Source organism: Terrapene carolina, unplaced genomic scaffold, assembly GCF_002925995.2.
Source record: "Terrapene carolina triunguis isolate 2854851 unplaced genomic scaffold, T_m_triunguis-2.0 Scaffold620, whole genome shotgun sequence".
NCBI classification, from domain to species: domain Eukaryota; kingdom Metazoa; phylum Chordata; order Testudines; family Emydidae; genus Terrapene; species Terrapene triunguis.
Window position 1 is genome coordinate 60,039 of NW_020664971.1, and position 16,924 is coordinate 76,962.

A 16,924-nucleotide genomic window follows, 5' to 3' on the forward strand; every position below is an offset into this window, starting at 1 on the left:
GTTGCTTTCCCCATCCGGGACTGGCCCGTCGGTGTAGGACTTTGGGACGTCAGGGTAAGCTACTAAAGAAACTTTTGGCATTTGTCACCAAGGACTCATAACTCTACCAAGAAAGCAGGCCCCAGCAGCCACGGCCACCAGCCTGCATAGAGCAGACATCGCACAGAGAGACAGGCACAAAAGCTACAGCCATGCATGGACAATCCCCCCCCACCACCACCGCACTACTGTGCACACAGCCACAAGGAGCCAACCCCTCCGCTGGGGGTGCTCTGCACCATCAGCTGGGACCATGCAAACCCACAGCCTGGTCCCTGGGATTGGAGCGCTGGGCACCATTTAGCCATGAGGCTGCCAAGTTGCCAAGAGCAGAGCGAGGCCTGCCCTGACAGGGAGAGGTTCTACCGGCTGCGAAGGCCAGGTCTGGGGGGGTTGTGGGATGGGGCAAAAGAGAGACATGGCCGAGGTCCATTCCTGTCTGTAACAACAGGGAACCAGCCTGGGGCAGGCTGATCCCGGCTGGGAATCCTGTGCCCTCCATCAGAGCGTCAGCAGTTACAGCAGGAGGTGCAGGATGGGGGACTGCAATGGGGGTGCAATGTGGGTCTGGGGGAAGGGCGGGGTGTGTGCAGTGGGGCGGTACTGCAGTGTCCTGTGTTAGCCCAGGCTGTCTGGTCTCCTGTTCCTTGCCTCTGAACCAGCTGGTCTAGGATTCATTTGGGTCTATGGTGTTTTATATGGGAGAGGGAGCCCCCCTACATCCGCAGAGCCCCATCACCCTGCCCATGGGCCTTGGCATATGGCTTGCAGTGCCAGCCTCAGCGAATTGGATGAGAGGATGGCTCCTACCCTGCTTTTGGTGCAGGTCCTATTAGAAGTGACCCGTGCATGAGGGAGAAAGGAGCCAGAGACTCGCTCAGGACAGGGCACCTCTGCTGTCCCTGCTGTGCATGGGGCGGGAGCAGGGCGTCCCAGCCCCCCACGGAGCGCCTGCCCAAGCTATTCCCTCAGGGCACAGAGGGGCCTTGCTATTGCTCAGCCTGCCCGGGAGCCAGGGCCCTGCCCGTGGAACTGGAGGATGGCCTGGCCCCGACGCAGCCCCAAGTCAGGGCCAGCAGAAAAGTCCCTGCGCCACACCCACGTGAAGGCTCTTGGCAGCCATTTAACGGCTCAGGCTGAAAGGACCAGGGAGAATGACAGCAGCAGGATCAGCGCCTGTCCGCAGGGCGTGGGTTCAATACACTCTTGAGCCACTTCCACTGAACCTTTCACACTCCAGATACCCCCCACCCTGCCCCCCTCAGCTCCTCAACCCCCGCTCCCCACCAGCACTGGATACTCCCCTCCCTGCCCCCACCATGCTCGCCCCATCCCAGCTCCTCACCCCCCCAGCACTGGATACCCCCCTCCCTGCCTTCCCACCATGCCGGCCCCATCCCAGCCCTTCAGCCCCCCATCACACACTGGAACACCCCATCCCAATGGGCTAACAGCTACCCCTCTGCCTGAGGTCAGGTACCGAGGGGGTGGGGGCATCCCACAATGGGACGTGGGGCAGGACTGGTCCCAGTCAAGTGCCTGACGTGTCCCATATCCCAAGAGCTGGGAACGCTCCCTGCTCCTCATCCCAGCACCGCCCCGTGCCCCAGCTGCCCTCACGGTGACCCGCGGGGCGATCAGCGAGCAAAGGCAGGCAGCATGGCTAGTGGTTCCAGCAGGACCAGGGAGCCAAGAGCCCTGCATTCCACTCATGACACCTTGGGCAAGCCACTCAGCGCCTCCCTGCCTCAGTTTCCCCAGCTGGGAACAGGGGTAGTAACCGACGGCATTACCCCAGGGCAGTAACAGTGTATGGAGCATGCTGCAGGTGGCCTCAGCAATGGGTTTGTGTGGCAATGCTGCACCCTCCTGCGCTGGCACCATCATGCTGTGCGGACGACTGGTGTCACGGGGCCAGCAGGCCAGGCCCCCAGCGTGTGGGAGATCCAGGACAGTCCTACAATGGGGAGGGAGGGGGCTGGAACCTCCCACTGAGACACCCCCAGCCTTGCTTTGGTATAAGGGCATGGCTTACGCAGCAATGGCTGTGGGCGGCAGTGGTGCTGGGGTTAGCGACAGCCAGCTGAAGTCCTGGCTGCTCTCCTGTGCGTGTGTAACGCTCCCAAGGCAGCGCCAGCTGCGCGGGGTCCCGCTGGGGAGGGGACATGGCTTGGAACTGGCCCCACCCTCAGATCAACACCCAATCAAAGCAGTGAGAGCTCGGCACCATGTGATGCTTCCCCCGGAACAAGGGGGTGGGTCAGCCTGGATCCTGCAAGGCCTGCCAGTGCCAGCGGGGGGCGCAAGGCTGCTGCTGTCCAGGCCCAGCCCTCTGCATGGAGCAGTGTCCCCTCACATGCCATCCCAGGCTGGGCACAGGCTACAGCCCACACTCTGCAAGGGGCTCCCTGGGGGCCAGCAGGAGACAAACAGAACTACTCGCCCAGCCCAAAAACCCGCCCGCGCCTGAGCCAGCCAGGTGATGAGTGGAGAAGGGAATCGCTGGAACATCTCCAGAGGCAGAGACAGGCTCCTGGCGCACTGGGGGACCGGCTTGACGCCTGCGCGGCCACAGGTTGCTAGTTCTGCGACGTTCCGCACAGCTAGGGAGGGCTGAGCAGGCTGCCAAGGGGCCAGTGTCCTGCAGCTCCAGCTCTGGAGCCGGAGGTGGGGGGAGTTTCTTTCTCCGGGAGCTGCCTGGCTGCAATGGCACCTGCCCCCCATGCTGAGGTGCACGGCCCCACCCCTCTGCAGCCCGGCTGCAAAGGCCCAGGCAGACGGACCGGCCTCACTCTCCACCGCCTCGAGGTACCCGTGCGCTGCAGTCCCAGGGGAGCTGGAGTGAGTGGTGCCCAGCATTCCCGGGATCCTGCCCCTCCTGACTGCTGGTCCCTGGGCTGGGGAGGCATTACACACACATGCAGGAAGCACAGGCCATGCAGACGAGAGCATGCAGATGTCTGGCCCACACCAGGGCATGCACGTTACCTGCTGGTTGAGACACGCTCATCCAAGGGGTTGGCGGCAGCATGTCAGGCAAGAAGAGGGGTCAGGAAGGGGCCTACGAGAGCAGGCCAGGTTCACAGGCTCTGCCAGGAAGCCCAGGCCTAGTGCTACATGTTCACTGCCCGAGGAAGCTGGCTGGGCTTGTTTGCCTGCTGCTCCAGAGAGCGCAGTGTGAGCCCCTCTAGGAGGGCATGCTCGGGGGCCTATCCCCGTGGGCACCTCCCTCTGGGCTCCCAGGGCCCAGTAAATGGGTCGGAAACCCATTTACAGAAGGTTCCTGCAGAGGGACTCCAGGAGCAGACAGGCCTCTCTGCGAGGTCACCACCTCCCTGTCCACGTACAGCACCTAGTGCCCCAAGGTCCTTCCATTCCCCTGTTCTACACCTCTCCCCTCAGGGCCCTGCCTTGCAGCCCCCAGGGCCCCATCTGCCACAGGGCCCTGCTGGGACCTGCTAGCACACGGCAGGCTCTGAAGCCATGGTGGAGCACAAGGATCATTAGGACAATGGGGGAGGAGGTGCCAGCCCCCAGAAAATGACCACACGGCCACCTGGAAGAGAAGGGACCAATTCCAGCCCTGGGGCAGCAGCTGAGACTCTGCAGAAGTCAGTGGCAGGTGCCTGCTTGCAGCGGGGCTGTACGTGGGGCACATACTCCCTGCCAGGGTGCATGGCAAGCCCTCCATCCCCACCCCAGGCCCAGCATCTCCCCACGAGTGGGCAGGGCACTAGAGGGGAGGAGAGTCATGCACATGGCCCCAGTGCCCTCCCTTGGAGCAGACAGGATCTGTCTCTGCTGCTGCACCTGACAGGGATCCTAGGGCCCAGCAGAAGCTGCAGCACCAAGCAGCGTGGAGCGGGCGTGGCCCCTGCCCCCACCGACCTGGCTCTCCACCAGCATGGCCATGTCCATGAACATGTCGTGCAGCTCCCGGATGCTGGTCTCCAGCTTGATGATCTCGCTGTGCCGCGTCTCGATCTCGTTCAGCGCCTGCTTGGTGATGTTGGAATCCATGATGATCTGCCAGGAGAATGAGAGACAGGGCCCATTCCTGGGGGGTGGCTCAGCCAGCAGGGAGGACTCTCCTGGGCACGGGCACCATGCGCCATTCCCAGGGCACTAGTCCGGGCAGGTTCCTTAGCCATGTTTTCTAAAGGCCTGTCGAGGTGCAATGGCAGGTGCAGAGACACTAGGGTCGGGTACCTATCCGCATGCAGGTGTTGTGACGAAGTGGGACTGTTCTTAATGTTTCCTCTGAATACTGTGTGGGTGCCTCAGTTTCCCCTATGCATTTCTTAAGTCTCTAGGAGGTGGGATAAAGGCCAGTGTGCATAAATCACTGACACACTGTCGCCCTGGCAACAAATGGCCAGGGCCCCTTCCCCCCCTGCAAGGAAATAGCTAAAGGTGAACAAAGAGATCAGGTGACCTCCTGGCCCGGGAAAGAGACAAAAAGCCCAGAGAAGGAGGGGCTGGAGGGGGTTTCAGTTTGGAGCTAGCTGGGGACTGGAAGAGAGGGCAGACAGGGGTCTGCTTCGCGGGGCCCCAGAATGGACCTGGCTGAGGGATCCCGTTCTCTGTACCTACAAGCTCTGTTTTAGACTGTGTTCCTGTCATCTAATAAACCTCTGTTTTACTGGCTGGCTAAGAGTCACGTCTGACTGCGAAGTGGGGGTGCGTGCAGGACCCTCTGGCTTCCCCAGGACCCCGCCTGGGCGGACTCGCTGTGGGAAGCGCACGGAGGGGCATATGCTGAATGCTCCCAGGAGAGACCCAGGAGGTGAAGCCGTGTAAGCTCCTTGCCCTGAAGACAGTCTGCTCCATGGGAGAGGAGGCTCCCCAGAGTCCTGACTGGCTTTGTGGGGAGCAGTTCCAGAGCATCGCCCGGGGACTCCGTGACAGGTGTTACTGCAGTGACTGTGCCCACAGGCTGCCCAGACATCACATGTAACCTAGGGCACATGGGCAGACAGTGCTGGCAGAGCTGGAGTTGGCTCCCACAACCAGACACAAGCAGGTGTCATTCTGGGGCCGGGACCATGTGTGATGCCAGGACTTGGTGACGCTGTCCCACAGCACGAAGCTGGATGTGCTCCCCCGAAGGCTCTCGAGCTGCTCCCACGAGAGACGCTGACCCCCCTCTGCACTGAGCTGGGCTTCTGCCTCTGCCCCTGCTCCCGGTCCTTTCCCTGCAGGAGCTGAAGGCTCGGGGCCTCCTCCCAGCGGGTGCTAGTGGATGGGATGTGGGGCGGAGAACCCTGCCAGCCTGTCCGTGTGAACACACCAGTCTGAGAATAGCTAGCAGAGAGCTGGGGCCAGCAGACCTCCCCGGGGCTGGGCACATCCCCTTGTATCCCTCCTGCCTCGCGGGCTGGGTGAAAGCTCTGGGTGTTTCTGCATGCCACATGGAGCAGGGGGCGCCCAGGGAAGTGCCCTGCTGAAGGGCAGGGACCTGCCCACTCTAGGGGTGCAGCTCAGTTGGGAAATGGGGTGTTTTTCCACGCAGCCGCCCTGGCTCTGGTTAGCCAGGGGCCTGCCTGGCTCTGGGATCCAGCGCTGGAGTCTTTCCCCTCCAGGCCAAAGAAAGCCCAGACTAGCAGTGGCTGGAAGCTGTCCCCTTCTAACGCTGCTCAGTGCCTGTGTGAAATGATGGGGGGGTCTCAGGGCAATAGCTCGTGCCCCTCTACAGCCCTGGCTCCAGTCCGGCTTGGTACAGAGGCCCAGGAGAGTGCTGGTCTCTCCAGGGCAGGACGGAGAGAGGGAAGAGTATTGCCACTCCCCGTGCTTCAATCTCATCTGTGGCTAATGGAGGCCATAGGGCACTGCCAATCCAGTCCCCTTATAGTGCAGACACACTTGGCACAGCCCCATGGTTCATGCCTATGCCAGGGCAGGGTATTGTCCCTGATCCCAGCTGTCTGGAGCAGGGAACCTAACCTTGGGTGGCATTGCATGTGCAAGGGGCTCTGCTCCCCAGGGTGCCTCTCTTCACCGCCATCGCTTTACTGGATGAGGTCTGGGCTGCTGGCTGCATTTTCTCACCCTAGGCAGCACTGGCAGTTAAGATGGATTCCGCAGGCTCAGCCTGGGATTAGCCTTCAAAAGGATGGCTGGACCATAGGAACAGTGAGAGTTTAAGGTCTATGGTCTCATGAAGCCTCTGCCTGATCCGGCCAGGGAGCGTCCGGTGGTGAATTGCCTCTGTCTCTAGTCTGAGCAGGGGGTGAGACGGCAAACTCTGAAATTACATCCTTCTGACCCAACACTTGCCTTTTCCCTCACTTTGCTTGTGGCCTGGTAAGAGGCTGTTTCGATTTCCTACCCCCTGAATCCCAGCTTCCAGACAATGCAGAGCAAGGAGGGTTGGTCCTGTGTTGAGCAGGGGGTTGGACTAGATGATCTCCTGAGGTCCCTTCCAACCCTGAGATTCTCTGATTCTATGAGTCTAAGGAGCTGCAGCTCTAGCCGCTCAGGGGATGCTGGCTACTAGAGGGACTGAAGTGGGGCAGCAGTAACAATGACGGGACTGTAAATTGCTATCTAGTGACCCAGCAGGGCTGGAGAGACTGTGGAGGGAGCAGTTTCCCGGTGCTGATCCTATGCCAGTGAGCAGAACAGTCAGTGCTGGCATCAGTCGCTTGCACGTGGGGAGTGTAAATCCAGGGCTCTCGTCAGTGACACTTGCATCCCTGGGCTCCATGTGGGAGCTGCAGAGAAAATCCAGGCCAGTATCTTAAACCCTGACTTCTTGGTAGGCATCAAGTGACTTCCAGGGGACTGGCAGCAGAGGCTCATTGTCACAGATCAAGGGGCTGGCTCATGCTATTTACTGGGACCGTTGGTCAGTCATTGCTTCCGGGATCCCCAGCTGCTTGCAGGTCCGGAGAGCTTTCCAGGGGGCCTAGGAGGGTAGGCTTTGCTAGCTGCCTTCGCCCAGAGAAATACCCCAGCAGCAGGGAGGGACAAAGAGGAAAAATCAGACTTCCTCCTCATCTCACCTCCGCTGCACCCAGGGGGGCTGGTTTGTGATGGGCGCACAAGCCAGGAAGTGCTGGAGCGTATTACTAAGGAAAGCACGGCCAGCTGGGGAGGCACTGGCCTGCCGTAACAAGCAGAGCAGCACGTAGGGCCTGCGTGGACGCGTCCATGAGTTCAAGCCTGGGGAGAAGATGCTGCGACGAGGCTTGGAGTGGTGTCTGAGCATGGAGGGGCAGATGGGAGGCATGACATGCTCTGCACACCTGCTGCAGGCAGGTTAATACTTGGCCATTTCATCACTGCTAGAAGCCTGGGCTAACACAGGGCTGTCTCCCTGGTTGTAACGCTGGTGCTACAGGGCAGAGAGGACCTGCCAACCATGCCTGAGCTAGCCGGTGCCCCTTCCTCCCAGTCTGGAGTAGGTCACCCCGGTGTGCATTGCCCCACATGCCGCTGGGGCTGCTGTGTGTGCGTGTTCTCTGGCGCCTTGTCCCTGCTGCAGTACTATGGAAGAGATGCCCGGATTTTCCCGGCATGCTCTGATAACGTGCAGAGAGTTAGGCAGTGCGGTGGGTGCAGACTCGGCAGCTCCCTTGCAACATGCTCATGCTGTGAAGAAAGCTGTTGTGGACACAATCCGACCACGCTGACAGCAACCTGGGTCAGTGAATAGGGTCCAGATGGCTGCACAGCGTAGCCAGGGCCGGCAGCACACACTCAAGTCAGGCTGGGGCTGGGTTTCACTGCACACAGGTGCTGTTGTCAGAACCATCCTCTTTTAGCGAAACTGAGGGCTGAGGTTTAAGCGTGGGCTTGAGAGGGAGAAATCACCGTGCACTTACCCCGGAGGAGAAGATGGCTGGATTCCCGCTCTCCAGCATGTCTTCCAGCTCCTCGCTGGTTGTGGTCCTGCCAGCTGCAATGAACACAGAGATGGCAATAATCAGGAGGAGGGCAGAAAGTAGCTAGGGATCTCCCAGAAGCCCCTGTCAAGCTCCACACAGCTGTGGGGTATAGATACAAACACTACAGGCCAGATCTGCTTTGCGTTGGCAGAGCAGACAGGACGTGCTCCAGCCAGTGAAGCACAGGGTCTGCTGGAAGGCAAAGCAAGCCAAGGCCTCCAATGAGCTCTTGAGAACAGTTCCCCTATCACTAGCTGGCCTGGCGGCCAAGACCCCTTACCTATAATGGAGCAAGGAGCTCCACCCATTGCATGAGTCCCCCCTTGGCCAGTGGACAACGCTCTCCCAGTGGCCGTGGGAGCTGGGATCTGCCACACTGTGCTAGCCCGCTGGTGTTCACGCTCGTGTAGATATATAAGAGCACAGCAGCTCCCCCTCCCCTTGGGCAACATCAGCCAGAGGAAGGGGAAGTCCTGACCCAGCCATGCCCACTGGCACCGTGCAAAGGCTGAGCCTAGCCAGGGTTTGCTGGATGCTGTGTGTTTCTATGGTGCCCCAATCACCATGAAATCATGGCACAGACTGGGGCCAGTCACACATCCAGATAAAAAGAGCAAATCCACCACATTCCCTCAGTTTAAAGGTCATCTTTGAGGCGGAGTGACTCCAAGCTTCCTCTCCTCACTGGGGTCTCCTGCCCCCATGGTCACCCCACTGTAACTGCCCCCTCCTCTGGCTCCTGGGAGGGCTCTGGTGACACTGCACAAAGGGGGATTACACTTATGGACTGTCAGGGCCAGCTCCTGGCCTGGCAAGTGTCCTGAGCAGTGGGTTCATAGGCCCAGGGCAGCTGCTTTGAGCTACATCATGGGGGGACCATCCGATTCCCAGTGTCAGAGGAAAGCGGGATCTTCCTGGCTGCTGCAGGGTGGGGCTGTCGCTGTCCTCTGCCCTGGCAATCCACTGGGGCCGCTGGCAGCTGACACAGGCTCACAGGCTTCTCTGGTTTACAGAGAGCTGGGGGCCAGGACACAGGGCAAGCAGCACACGTTCCCCACAGCTTGCTCAATGCACCCCACAGCTCGGGGGAAATACCTGCATAGCCCCCACCTTTTCAAAGAATACAAGGGCCAGGCACACATGGTCAATCTCTTTCTGTCCAGCACATTGGACCACGCATGGAGTGGTTTCCCTGCATTGCCTTTGTCCCTTTTCCACCTCCTCTCTTCCCACCCTTCTCTTTCTCACCCTGTGCCTCCTCCCTCGCCCCCTTTCCTTTCCCAACGTCTCCCATCTCTCCTCCTTGTGCCCCCCACTGGTTCCCCTGCTCACTTCCTCCCTGCACACCCGGCATGAGACACACACAGACCTAGCAGCTGGAGTGCTCACCCTGCTAGCCAAAGCCCAGTAGCAAAGGCTGGGATGGGGTGTCCAAATGGGCAGGGGTGGGACAGTGCTGGGATGTCACAGCCCCTCGCCCTGCTCAGATGTCTGATACACATGGAGCCCTCTGGCTGCCGGAAGGGAGTTGGACCAGACTCTCCCTCCCCTCAAACTCCGGTACCTGTCCTTGTCTGGCCTTGTGGGCCCTTCCCACACCTAGGGGTCTGGCTGCAGTGACAGGCCTTTCCATCAGCCTCCAGGCCGGACCACTGCACCTTGCTACACAAAGCCTGCCACTGGTGCCCAGCTCATACACAATGTGGGTTGGGTGGGCACATCAGACTGAGGGTGCCACAAACTCCACTTGCTTCCCATTCATGTTAGGACTAAATCTGAAGTCCTGGCCCCCATCCCCTGAGCTCTTAGCAGACAGGGAGCTGGTGACGTCACAGATCTCCTCCAGCTTGGGGACCCGCCGAGACAGCTCGCCCCACAGGGAGGATGCCCCTGGAGAGAGGTGCTGAGGACAGAGCATTCTCAGCAGCAGTGGCAGCACCACCCTGCTCAGAGCCCAAGCCAATGGGCACTCAGGCAGACATGGGAGGAGCAGGCTTTCCACACTGTGCAGGAACCTTCCGGAACGTATCAGCACATCACCCTGCAACAAACTGCTCCATCAGCATTTTATCAGCATCTCCCTAGTGCCAGTTCCTGCTGCCCCCCAGCCATGCCTTCCTTCCTGGGGCTTAGCAGTACCTGCTGCCACAGAGGCGATCACCGTAGCAATCCACGCCCGCATACTCAGGCACTCGGCAGAGGCTGGTTCTCATGTCCTGGGGCAGTCTCAGAATCCTTGCGCTTTGCGAGCAGCCCGGTCGTGTAGCATTTCTCTCGAGCACCCCGGCCTAGGAAAGTGTGGCTGGCGCTCTGCGCACTTTGTCATTAGGCGTTAGGAATGTACCTGCCTGTGGGTTTCAGTTTCACTGCGTGACTCCTTGGGGAATTCTGCAAAGCTCAGAGCCTGGGAAGGCTGGGCTGTGTCACGGAGCCACCTAGTACCAGCACTTTGGCTGGACCCGGGGCCGGGGGCGGAGGGGGCTGAGGCAAGGCCTGCATTCCCAGCAGCAGGACTGACAAGCTCTTCTCTCCCAACACAGGAAACTTCCTGACCAGCTCTGAAAGAGTTTTGCTTAGTTCAGGCCTTGACGCCAGATCCTCATCTAGAGTAAATCAGCCAACCTCTGCTGAAGGCAATGGAGCTTTGTTGATTTACCCCAGCTGAGGATTTGGCTCCCGGAACAAACTGAAAATTTGCCCTCGTCAGCTGTTGTTATGCTCCGGCCCCGCCTGGTATTTCTGAGCACTCCAGCCTGGGAGGCACTGACTGCTGGGCCCCGTTAGCTCTTGGGGCTGGTTCTGCAGCACAAGAAAGAGCAACAGTCACCAGCACAACCTTCTCCTCGGAGCTGGCCCACCTGTGCAGAGCTGCTGTGTCCACTGGGGCTAGCAGAAGCAGGCAGCTCCCAGAGGCCCCACTGTGTTAGGATGTGGACAAACACAGAACAAAACCAGCTCCTGGCACAAAGAGCTGGCAGCAGGAACCTGCTACTATTTTCAGTATTATTGTGGATCTTTTACCCACAAAGTACTCAGATTCACACTCAGTGAAATGCAGCTGCTTCTGGAGTGGCGGGCAGCAGCCAGCTCAGGCACAGAACACGGTACACCGAGGTGCTCTCCTATTTTGTTAGCAGACCTAGGACTGGCGCGGGGAGGGCGCAGAGTCACCTGTAGCCTGGCACAGAGGAATTTCCCACACACAGGAGGTGGAGAGAGTGGGATCGACTGTGACAGCAGCACAGGAGGGCTGTGAAATCTGCCCCGCTCAATCAGTGGGGCATGTCGGGGCCGAGACCACGGGAGTCTGAGCAGAGGTCAGAGGACACATCTGCTTTACCGTTAGCACAACCTTGCTGAGCAGGGTGCGGGAAAAGGCAGAAAGGTTCCTCTGCCACGCTTGATACCGCCCAGGGCCGCCTGCCCCAGTGCAGAGCAGGGAGAATTGGGGCAGGTCCCACCTCAAAGGCAGGGGCGGCTCCAGGCACCAGCGCAGCAAGCGCGTGCCTGGGGCGGCAAGCCGCAGGTGGCGGCCTGCCGGTCGCTGTGAGGGCGGCAGTCAGGGAGCTTTCGGAAACATGCCTGTGGGAGGTCTGCTCGTCCCGCGGCTTCGGTGGCAATTCGGTGGCGGGGATACCGATGGCGCAGCACCAGCGGATGCTGCCGAATTGACGTGCCCAGCCGCCGAAAGCCGCCTGCCTGCTGTGCTTGGGGCGGCAAAAAACATAGAGCCGCCCCTGCTCAAAGGGCCACATTAAGGTCTGAGAAACATGTAAAGGGCAGTTTAGGCTCATCACGTGCTGCATCCTGGCAATGTGTGGGCAGCTGGGCACATTATCTCCAAGCTGGGCTCTGCCAGCTCCGGGTGACGCCCAGGCCGCCCGGCAGTGGTCTGGGCCTTCACGGGTGCAGGCGGGACTGAGCCATGAGCACTGCTGTGAATGTTAGTGGGAGTCCCATGGCAAAATCCCTGCCCATACAGGGAAGCTCTGTCTCCGAATGCCCCCTCTCAGGTCCCTGGTAGCCAGTGCTCGAACAGCGCTGGGGTGGTGCTATTCTGCTGCTGCCCAGCTGGGCTCAGAGAGGAGCCTGGCCTAGTGGGGAGGTGCACGCCCCCTACTGGCCTTTCCCAGCTGAGACGACTCTGGGGAGTTCCCCACACTGGGCCTGGTGCCCCAAAGGGCTTCTCCAGTTCTAACTGCCACTGCTCACTGACCCTGCACAGCTCTGGGCTCTGATGGGAAGGGAAGGAAAGGTCCACTGTAACTGGCAGTGTATGCAGCTGCCTGGCGCCCCTCTGCAGCATAGCCCTGGGAGCTGAACGAGCTGGTCAAGGCCACCGTGCTGCTCTCTCCAGCTGGCGTTCCGCACCCGTTCCCCACCCTGTCCGGCAGCCTGCCTGGAGATGCCCCTGTACAGCACGCTGGGTTCTTCTAGCAGCTCACGGGGGGCACGTTGTACCTCAAGCCAGGCTGGGGCTCCTGCAGGGGGTGGGGAGGGTGGGGGCTGTCTCAGCAGCTGGAACCAGCAGCAGGAGTTTGATGGGTCCCTGTCTGTGACATCAGGAGTGGGCTTAGGGTAAAGGCAGAGGAGCTCCCCCCCCCCACACACTGATGCCCCAGAGCCCTGCGGGATGGCTCTCTCCATGAGGGGGGATGGCCTGTGTGTCATGTGATCAGGGGAGGGTGTGAAGACCTGAGACTCCCCCACTTCTAGCAGGATAAGTGGGAACCTGACCCAAGGAGAAAGGGGCTGGTCCCAAACCAACCTGTCCTCCAGGTGGATAGGGGCCCTGGTTCCAACTGATCCTCGGGGGTCCTGGTCCTGAACCATCCACTAACCCCGCCCCTCAGCAGGACAGCAGTTCCCAGTCCCACTATGATTCCCCTGCCCCAGCTGGTCAGAGGGGCCTTGTACTAGGGTTGCCAATTTCTAATCACACAAAACCAAATACCCCTGCCCCTTCTCCGAGGCCCCGCCCCTGCTTGCTCCATCCCCGCTCCCTCCATTGCTCTCTCTCCCCCACCCTCACTCACTTTCACCAGGATGGGGCAGAGGGTTGGGGTGCGGGAGGGGGTTCAGGGTTATTGCGGCTTCCAGGAAGCGGCCGCCAGGTCCTTGCGGCCCCATGGCATATTGGCAGCCAGGAAGGCTCCGTGCGCTGCCCTTGTGCCCACAGGCGCCGCCCCTGCAGCTCCCATTGGTTCCTGGCCAACGCGAGCTGCAGAACTGGCATTGGGGCGGGGGCAGTGTGTGGAGCTTCCCTGGCCACCCTAGCGCGTAGGGCAGGGGTGGCCAACCTGTGGCTCCGCAGCCACATGCGGCTCTTCAGAAGTTAATATGCGGCTCCTGGTATAGGCACAGACTCCGGGGCTGGAGTGACAGGCGCCAACTTTCCAATGTGCCGGGGGGTGCTCACTGCTCAACCCCTGGCTCTGCCACAGGCCCTGCCCCCACTCCACCCCTTCCCACCCCCTCCCCTGAGCCTGTTATGCCCTCGCTCCTCCTCCCTCCTCCCCCCCCCAGAGTCTCCTGCACGCCACGAAACAGGTGGTCGGGAGGTGCGGGGAGGGAGGGGGAGGCACTGATTGGTGGGGCTGCCTGTGGGCAGAAGGCGCTGGAAGCCGGGGCGGGGGAGCTGATGTGGGGCTGCTGACGTATTACTGTGGCTCTTCGGCAATGTACATTGGTAAATTCTGGCTCCTTCTCAGGCTCAGGTTGGCCACCCCTGGTCTGGGGCTGCAAGGACATTAAAACAACTTGAAAACTGGACACCTGGCAACCCTACCCTCTACCCACCCTCACGCTGGCAGGAGAGTGAACTCAGCTCCTTCAGCCCTTCCCATGCCCATTTTCAGCAGCCAGTCAGTCCTTCTGAGGGATCACAGGACAGGCCACCAGAAGCACGATGCCTGGCCCACACCTTGCAGCTTCAGCGAGGCCCCGACTCTCCAGCCTTGGGGGGAGGAAGGGAGGTGCAGTCACAAATATGGGGGAGGTGGAAAGCAGCAGCATGCGCTGGCTTTCAGCTGACTCCTCTCTCCTGTCTGGCTCACTCAAGGCAGCAAGCCAAGCTCCAGCACGGCTGCCTGCGACCCTACAGAAGCTGGGGAGGGAGGGACACACATCAATCACATCCTTAGACTGCTAGATGTTGTGACGAAGTGGGGGATTTTCTTGTTTTTTCTTGTTTTCGGTGAGGTTTCAATGGTTTGCATGCAGAGGGGGTGGGACTCAGTTTCCCCGGGTGTTACTGGTTTAACGAGGTGAGGGGAGAGGGAGTTTGTTGTTACAGAGGACCGGAGAGGGAACTTGGGACCCCAGCCAATGGCCTGGAGGATGGATACCCCAGCGACTGGTGACCTGAGACGATGACCCGGAGACCCAGCTCAGGAGTTGCAGCCGGTTCTGGCCAGTGGGAGAACAATGGGCTGCAGAGTGAGGACCCAGTGACCTAACCAGCCGGTTCCAGCCAGAGGACAGAAGCGAGGAGAGGAGGCCCCAGTTTACGACCCTGTTTACCTGGAGAGAAGACAATGGACAAAGGCGGGGCCGGGGATCTCAGATGCCCAGCTGGGAAGCGGGGGGGCTCGGGGTTGGAGGGGGGGAGCAGGCAGAGCCCACCTGGATGCAGAGAGACTGGGATGTGCTGGGCTGAGGGAGGCCAGGCCTGAGGCACTGAGAGTTTCCTGTGCTGTGTTCAACTCTCAATAAACCCTCCTATTTTACGCTGGCTGAGTGTCACTCCGGTCTAGAGAACAGGGTTGCATCAACCCCTTCGGGGGTGGAGGCCCGGGGGGTCCAGAGCGAGTGGACTCCCTGAGGGGGCCCACGGCGAGAGACAGACGTGCTAAGGCTCAGTGAGGTGCGGCTCCAGGAGGTGGTGGGGCCTGACCCCGAGAGAGAGTGGACCCCCGAGAAGGGCTGTCGCACTGGAAGGGGCACCCCCCCCACACGGATCGCACGGGGCCAAGAGTGGCCACGATCTGTGAGTCCGTGACAGATGTCATCCCAGCAGGATGGTCTCCCAGAGCCCCAGGGGGCAATGCTGCCAGAAAAGGGCCTAGCACATGCCGGAAAGGTGACATTTATAGTTAGCTGGGTATTTACCCCACAGCCACCACCTTGGTATCCAAGTGCCTATGCTGGCTGGTGTCCGATAGACCCAATTCACACCCTGCCCTAGGGGGCTGGAACGCCGCACCTCTGCACCATATGCACTTCAGAGGCCCACTCTTGGCTAAGTTTCCTTCTGACCTTTTGGAGGAATCTCCCCAGCTCTGAGGAAGGAGGGAGGCAGCAGCAGCAGCTTGGCAGGTAACCAAGGGAGCGCTACAGTTTCCTGCTGCCATCTGAGCCAAGGGTTTGCAGTGCTGATGTCCCTGTTTGGCCAGGCGCTGGGGAAGGGCTAACATGCTGAGACCCTCTGTGCTCCCCAGGGCTGTCGAGAGCGGGTTCGGGCCCCGGTGAAAAAAAATTTTCGGCACCCCCAGCAAGGGCGGACCGGCTAAACAGGGCCGACAACGGGGGGGGGAGAGAGAAAGCTGGGCCCCGGGCCCTCTTCCGGACTGCCGGGCCCCGGTAATTTGTACCAGCTTCCCCCCCCCTCGTCGGCCCTGGTGCTCCCGACGGAGATAGCTGTCCAATATGGCTCCCTAGCGCATGAGCTTTAACCTTGGAAGCAGCACTAGGAGGATGGGGAGATCTAGCCTATAGTTAACTCTGCTCTGCTCTACCCAGCTACCTGGCCCCTCCCCGTGAAGGAGCCAGGCTGGACATTGCTGCATCTCCTCAGCTACTGCCCTTGCTATCGGGAGGTCCTGTGCTGAGCGTGCTCGGAAATGCTGTGCATGTCTAGGCCAAAGCATTCTGCCCGCTCAGCTGCACAATGCTGTGAAATTAACAGATACATTCCCAAGACCCAGCGCGCATCCCTCTGGCTCAGGGTGTATCCTGGGCCCAGGATTTCTTTGGGGGTAAGTGGTTTGTCTAACTGTATCCTCCCTGTTCTGCAGGGCAGCCACCATCAGATCCTTTTCATGCAGCTACAGGAGGGAGATGCAGTAATGGCTCTGCAGGTTACTCATAGACACGCCACATCTAATTACACTGGATTCTTCCAGGCCAATGGCTGGGCAGGCCCCATGAAATCAGAGTGCCACGAAGAGGCTCATGTACAAGCCAGGGTTGCTAGGGCTGGGAGTCTCCTGATTAACGGACAGGTTCAGGGAAGGCAGCAGAGAGGGCGCCAGATATCAGGCTGTGTTAACAATGGGGAAAAGAGCACCCAGAGGAGACTCAAGAAGTGACAGCTAAGGAAGTGAGAGAACGGAGCTGAACTAATACAGAGCACTCAAATGAGGTTTGTTTAATGAACGAGAAGTGACAGCAAAGGCCAGTGGCTGACTATGGCCATGTCCACACTACAGGGACTGTAGCCGTAGCTGTGCCAGGGTAACCGTGTAGTGTAGACGCAGCCTACAGCGACCAGGGGGTTTCTGTCCTGTAGGAACGCCACCTCCCCAAGCGAGGGTAGCTAGGCTGACAGCAGCATTCTGCCATTGACCTGGCTGTGTCTAGACTGGGGTTGGGGTGGCATAGGGCGGATTTTGCACATCCCTGAGTGCTGCAGCTATGTCAGCCTGCATGTTATGTTGAACCTGGCCAGAGTCTGGCTACACAGTTGGGACGGGGACACAGAGGAAGGAACTGACCAAAAGGAGCCCACAAGGGCTGGGTTTATGAGACTGCCTTATTAATGGGGCTTAGGGGTCTGACCGTCAAACCCTCTGGACATCAAGAGCCGTACAATGCCCAGCCAAGCCAACGGCCACCTCCCAGGCTTGCTCTATACTTCCAAGTTAGGCCTACAGAACTAGGTTGGTCGGATATGGAAAATCCACACCTGAGTGAAATAGCCATGCTGACTTACCCCACAGCGCAGACACAGCTACGCTGACTTACCCCCCGGCACAGACACAGCTACGCTGACTTAC

At 59.9% G+C, this 16,924-nt stretch overlaps 1 protein-coding gene across 3 annotated transcripts in view; it reads right to left on the minus strand.

Moving 5' to 3' along the window:
• The window catches only part of STX1A (syntaxin 1A), a 254,155-nt gene that overhangs the window by 3,046 nt on the left and 234,185 nt on the right, over window positions 1-16,924 (minus strand). For 2 of the 3 annotated variants that reach the window (XR_003370167.2, XM_026659288.1), the window contains 2 exons: window positions 7,866-7,939; window positions 3,928-4,065 (listed from right to left, as the gene is read on the minus strand). Coding sequence is in view for 1 of the 3 variants with exons in the window: in XM_026659288.1 (XP_026515073.1) it covers window positions 3,928-4,065; window positions 7,866-7,939 (212 nt within the window). In the remaining 2 variants the exon portion in view is untranslated. Of the gene's footprint in view, window positions 1-3,027; window positions 3,101-3,927; window positions 4,066-7,865; window positions 7,940-16,924 lie in introns of all 3 variants that reach the window. The other variant, XR_003370168.2, reaches the window with a different exon arrangement.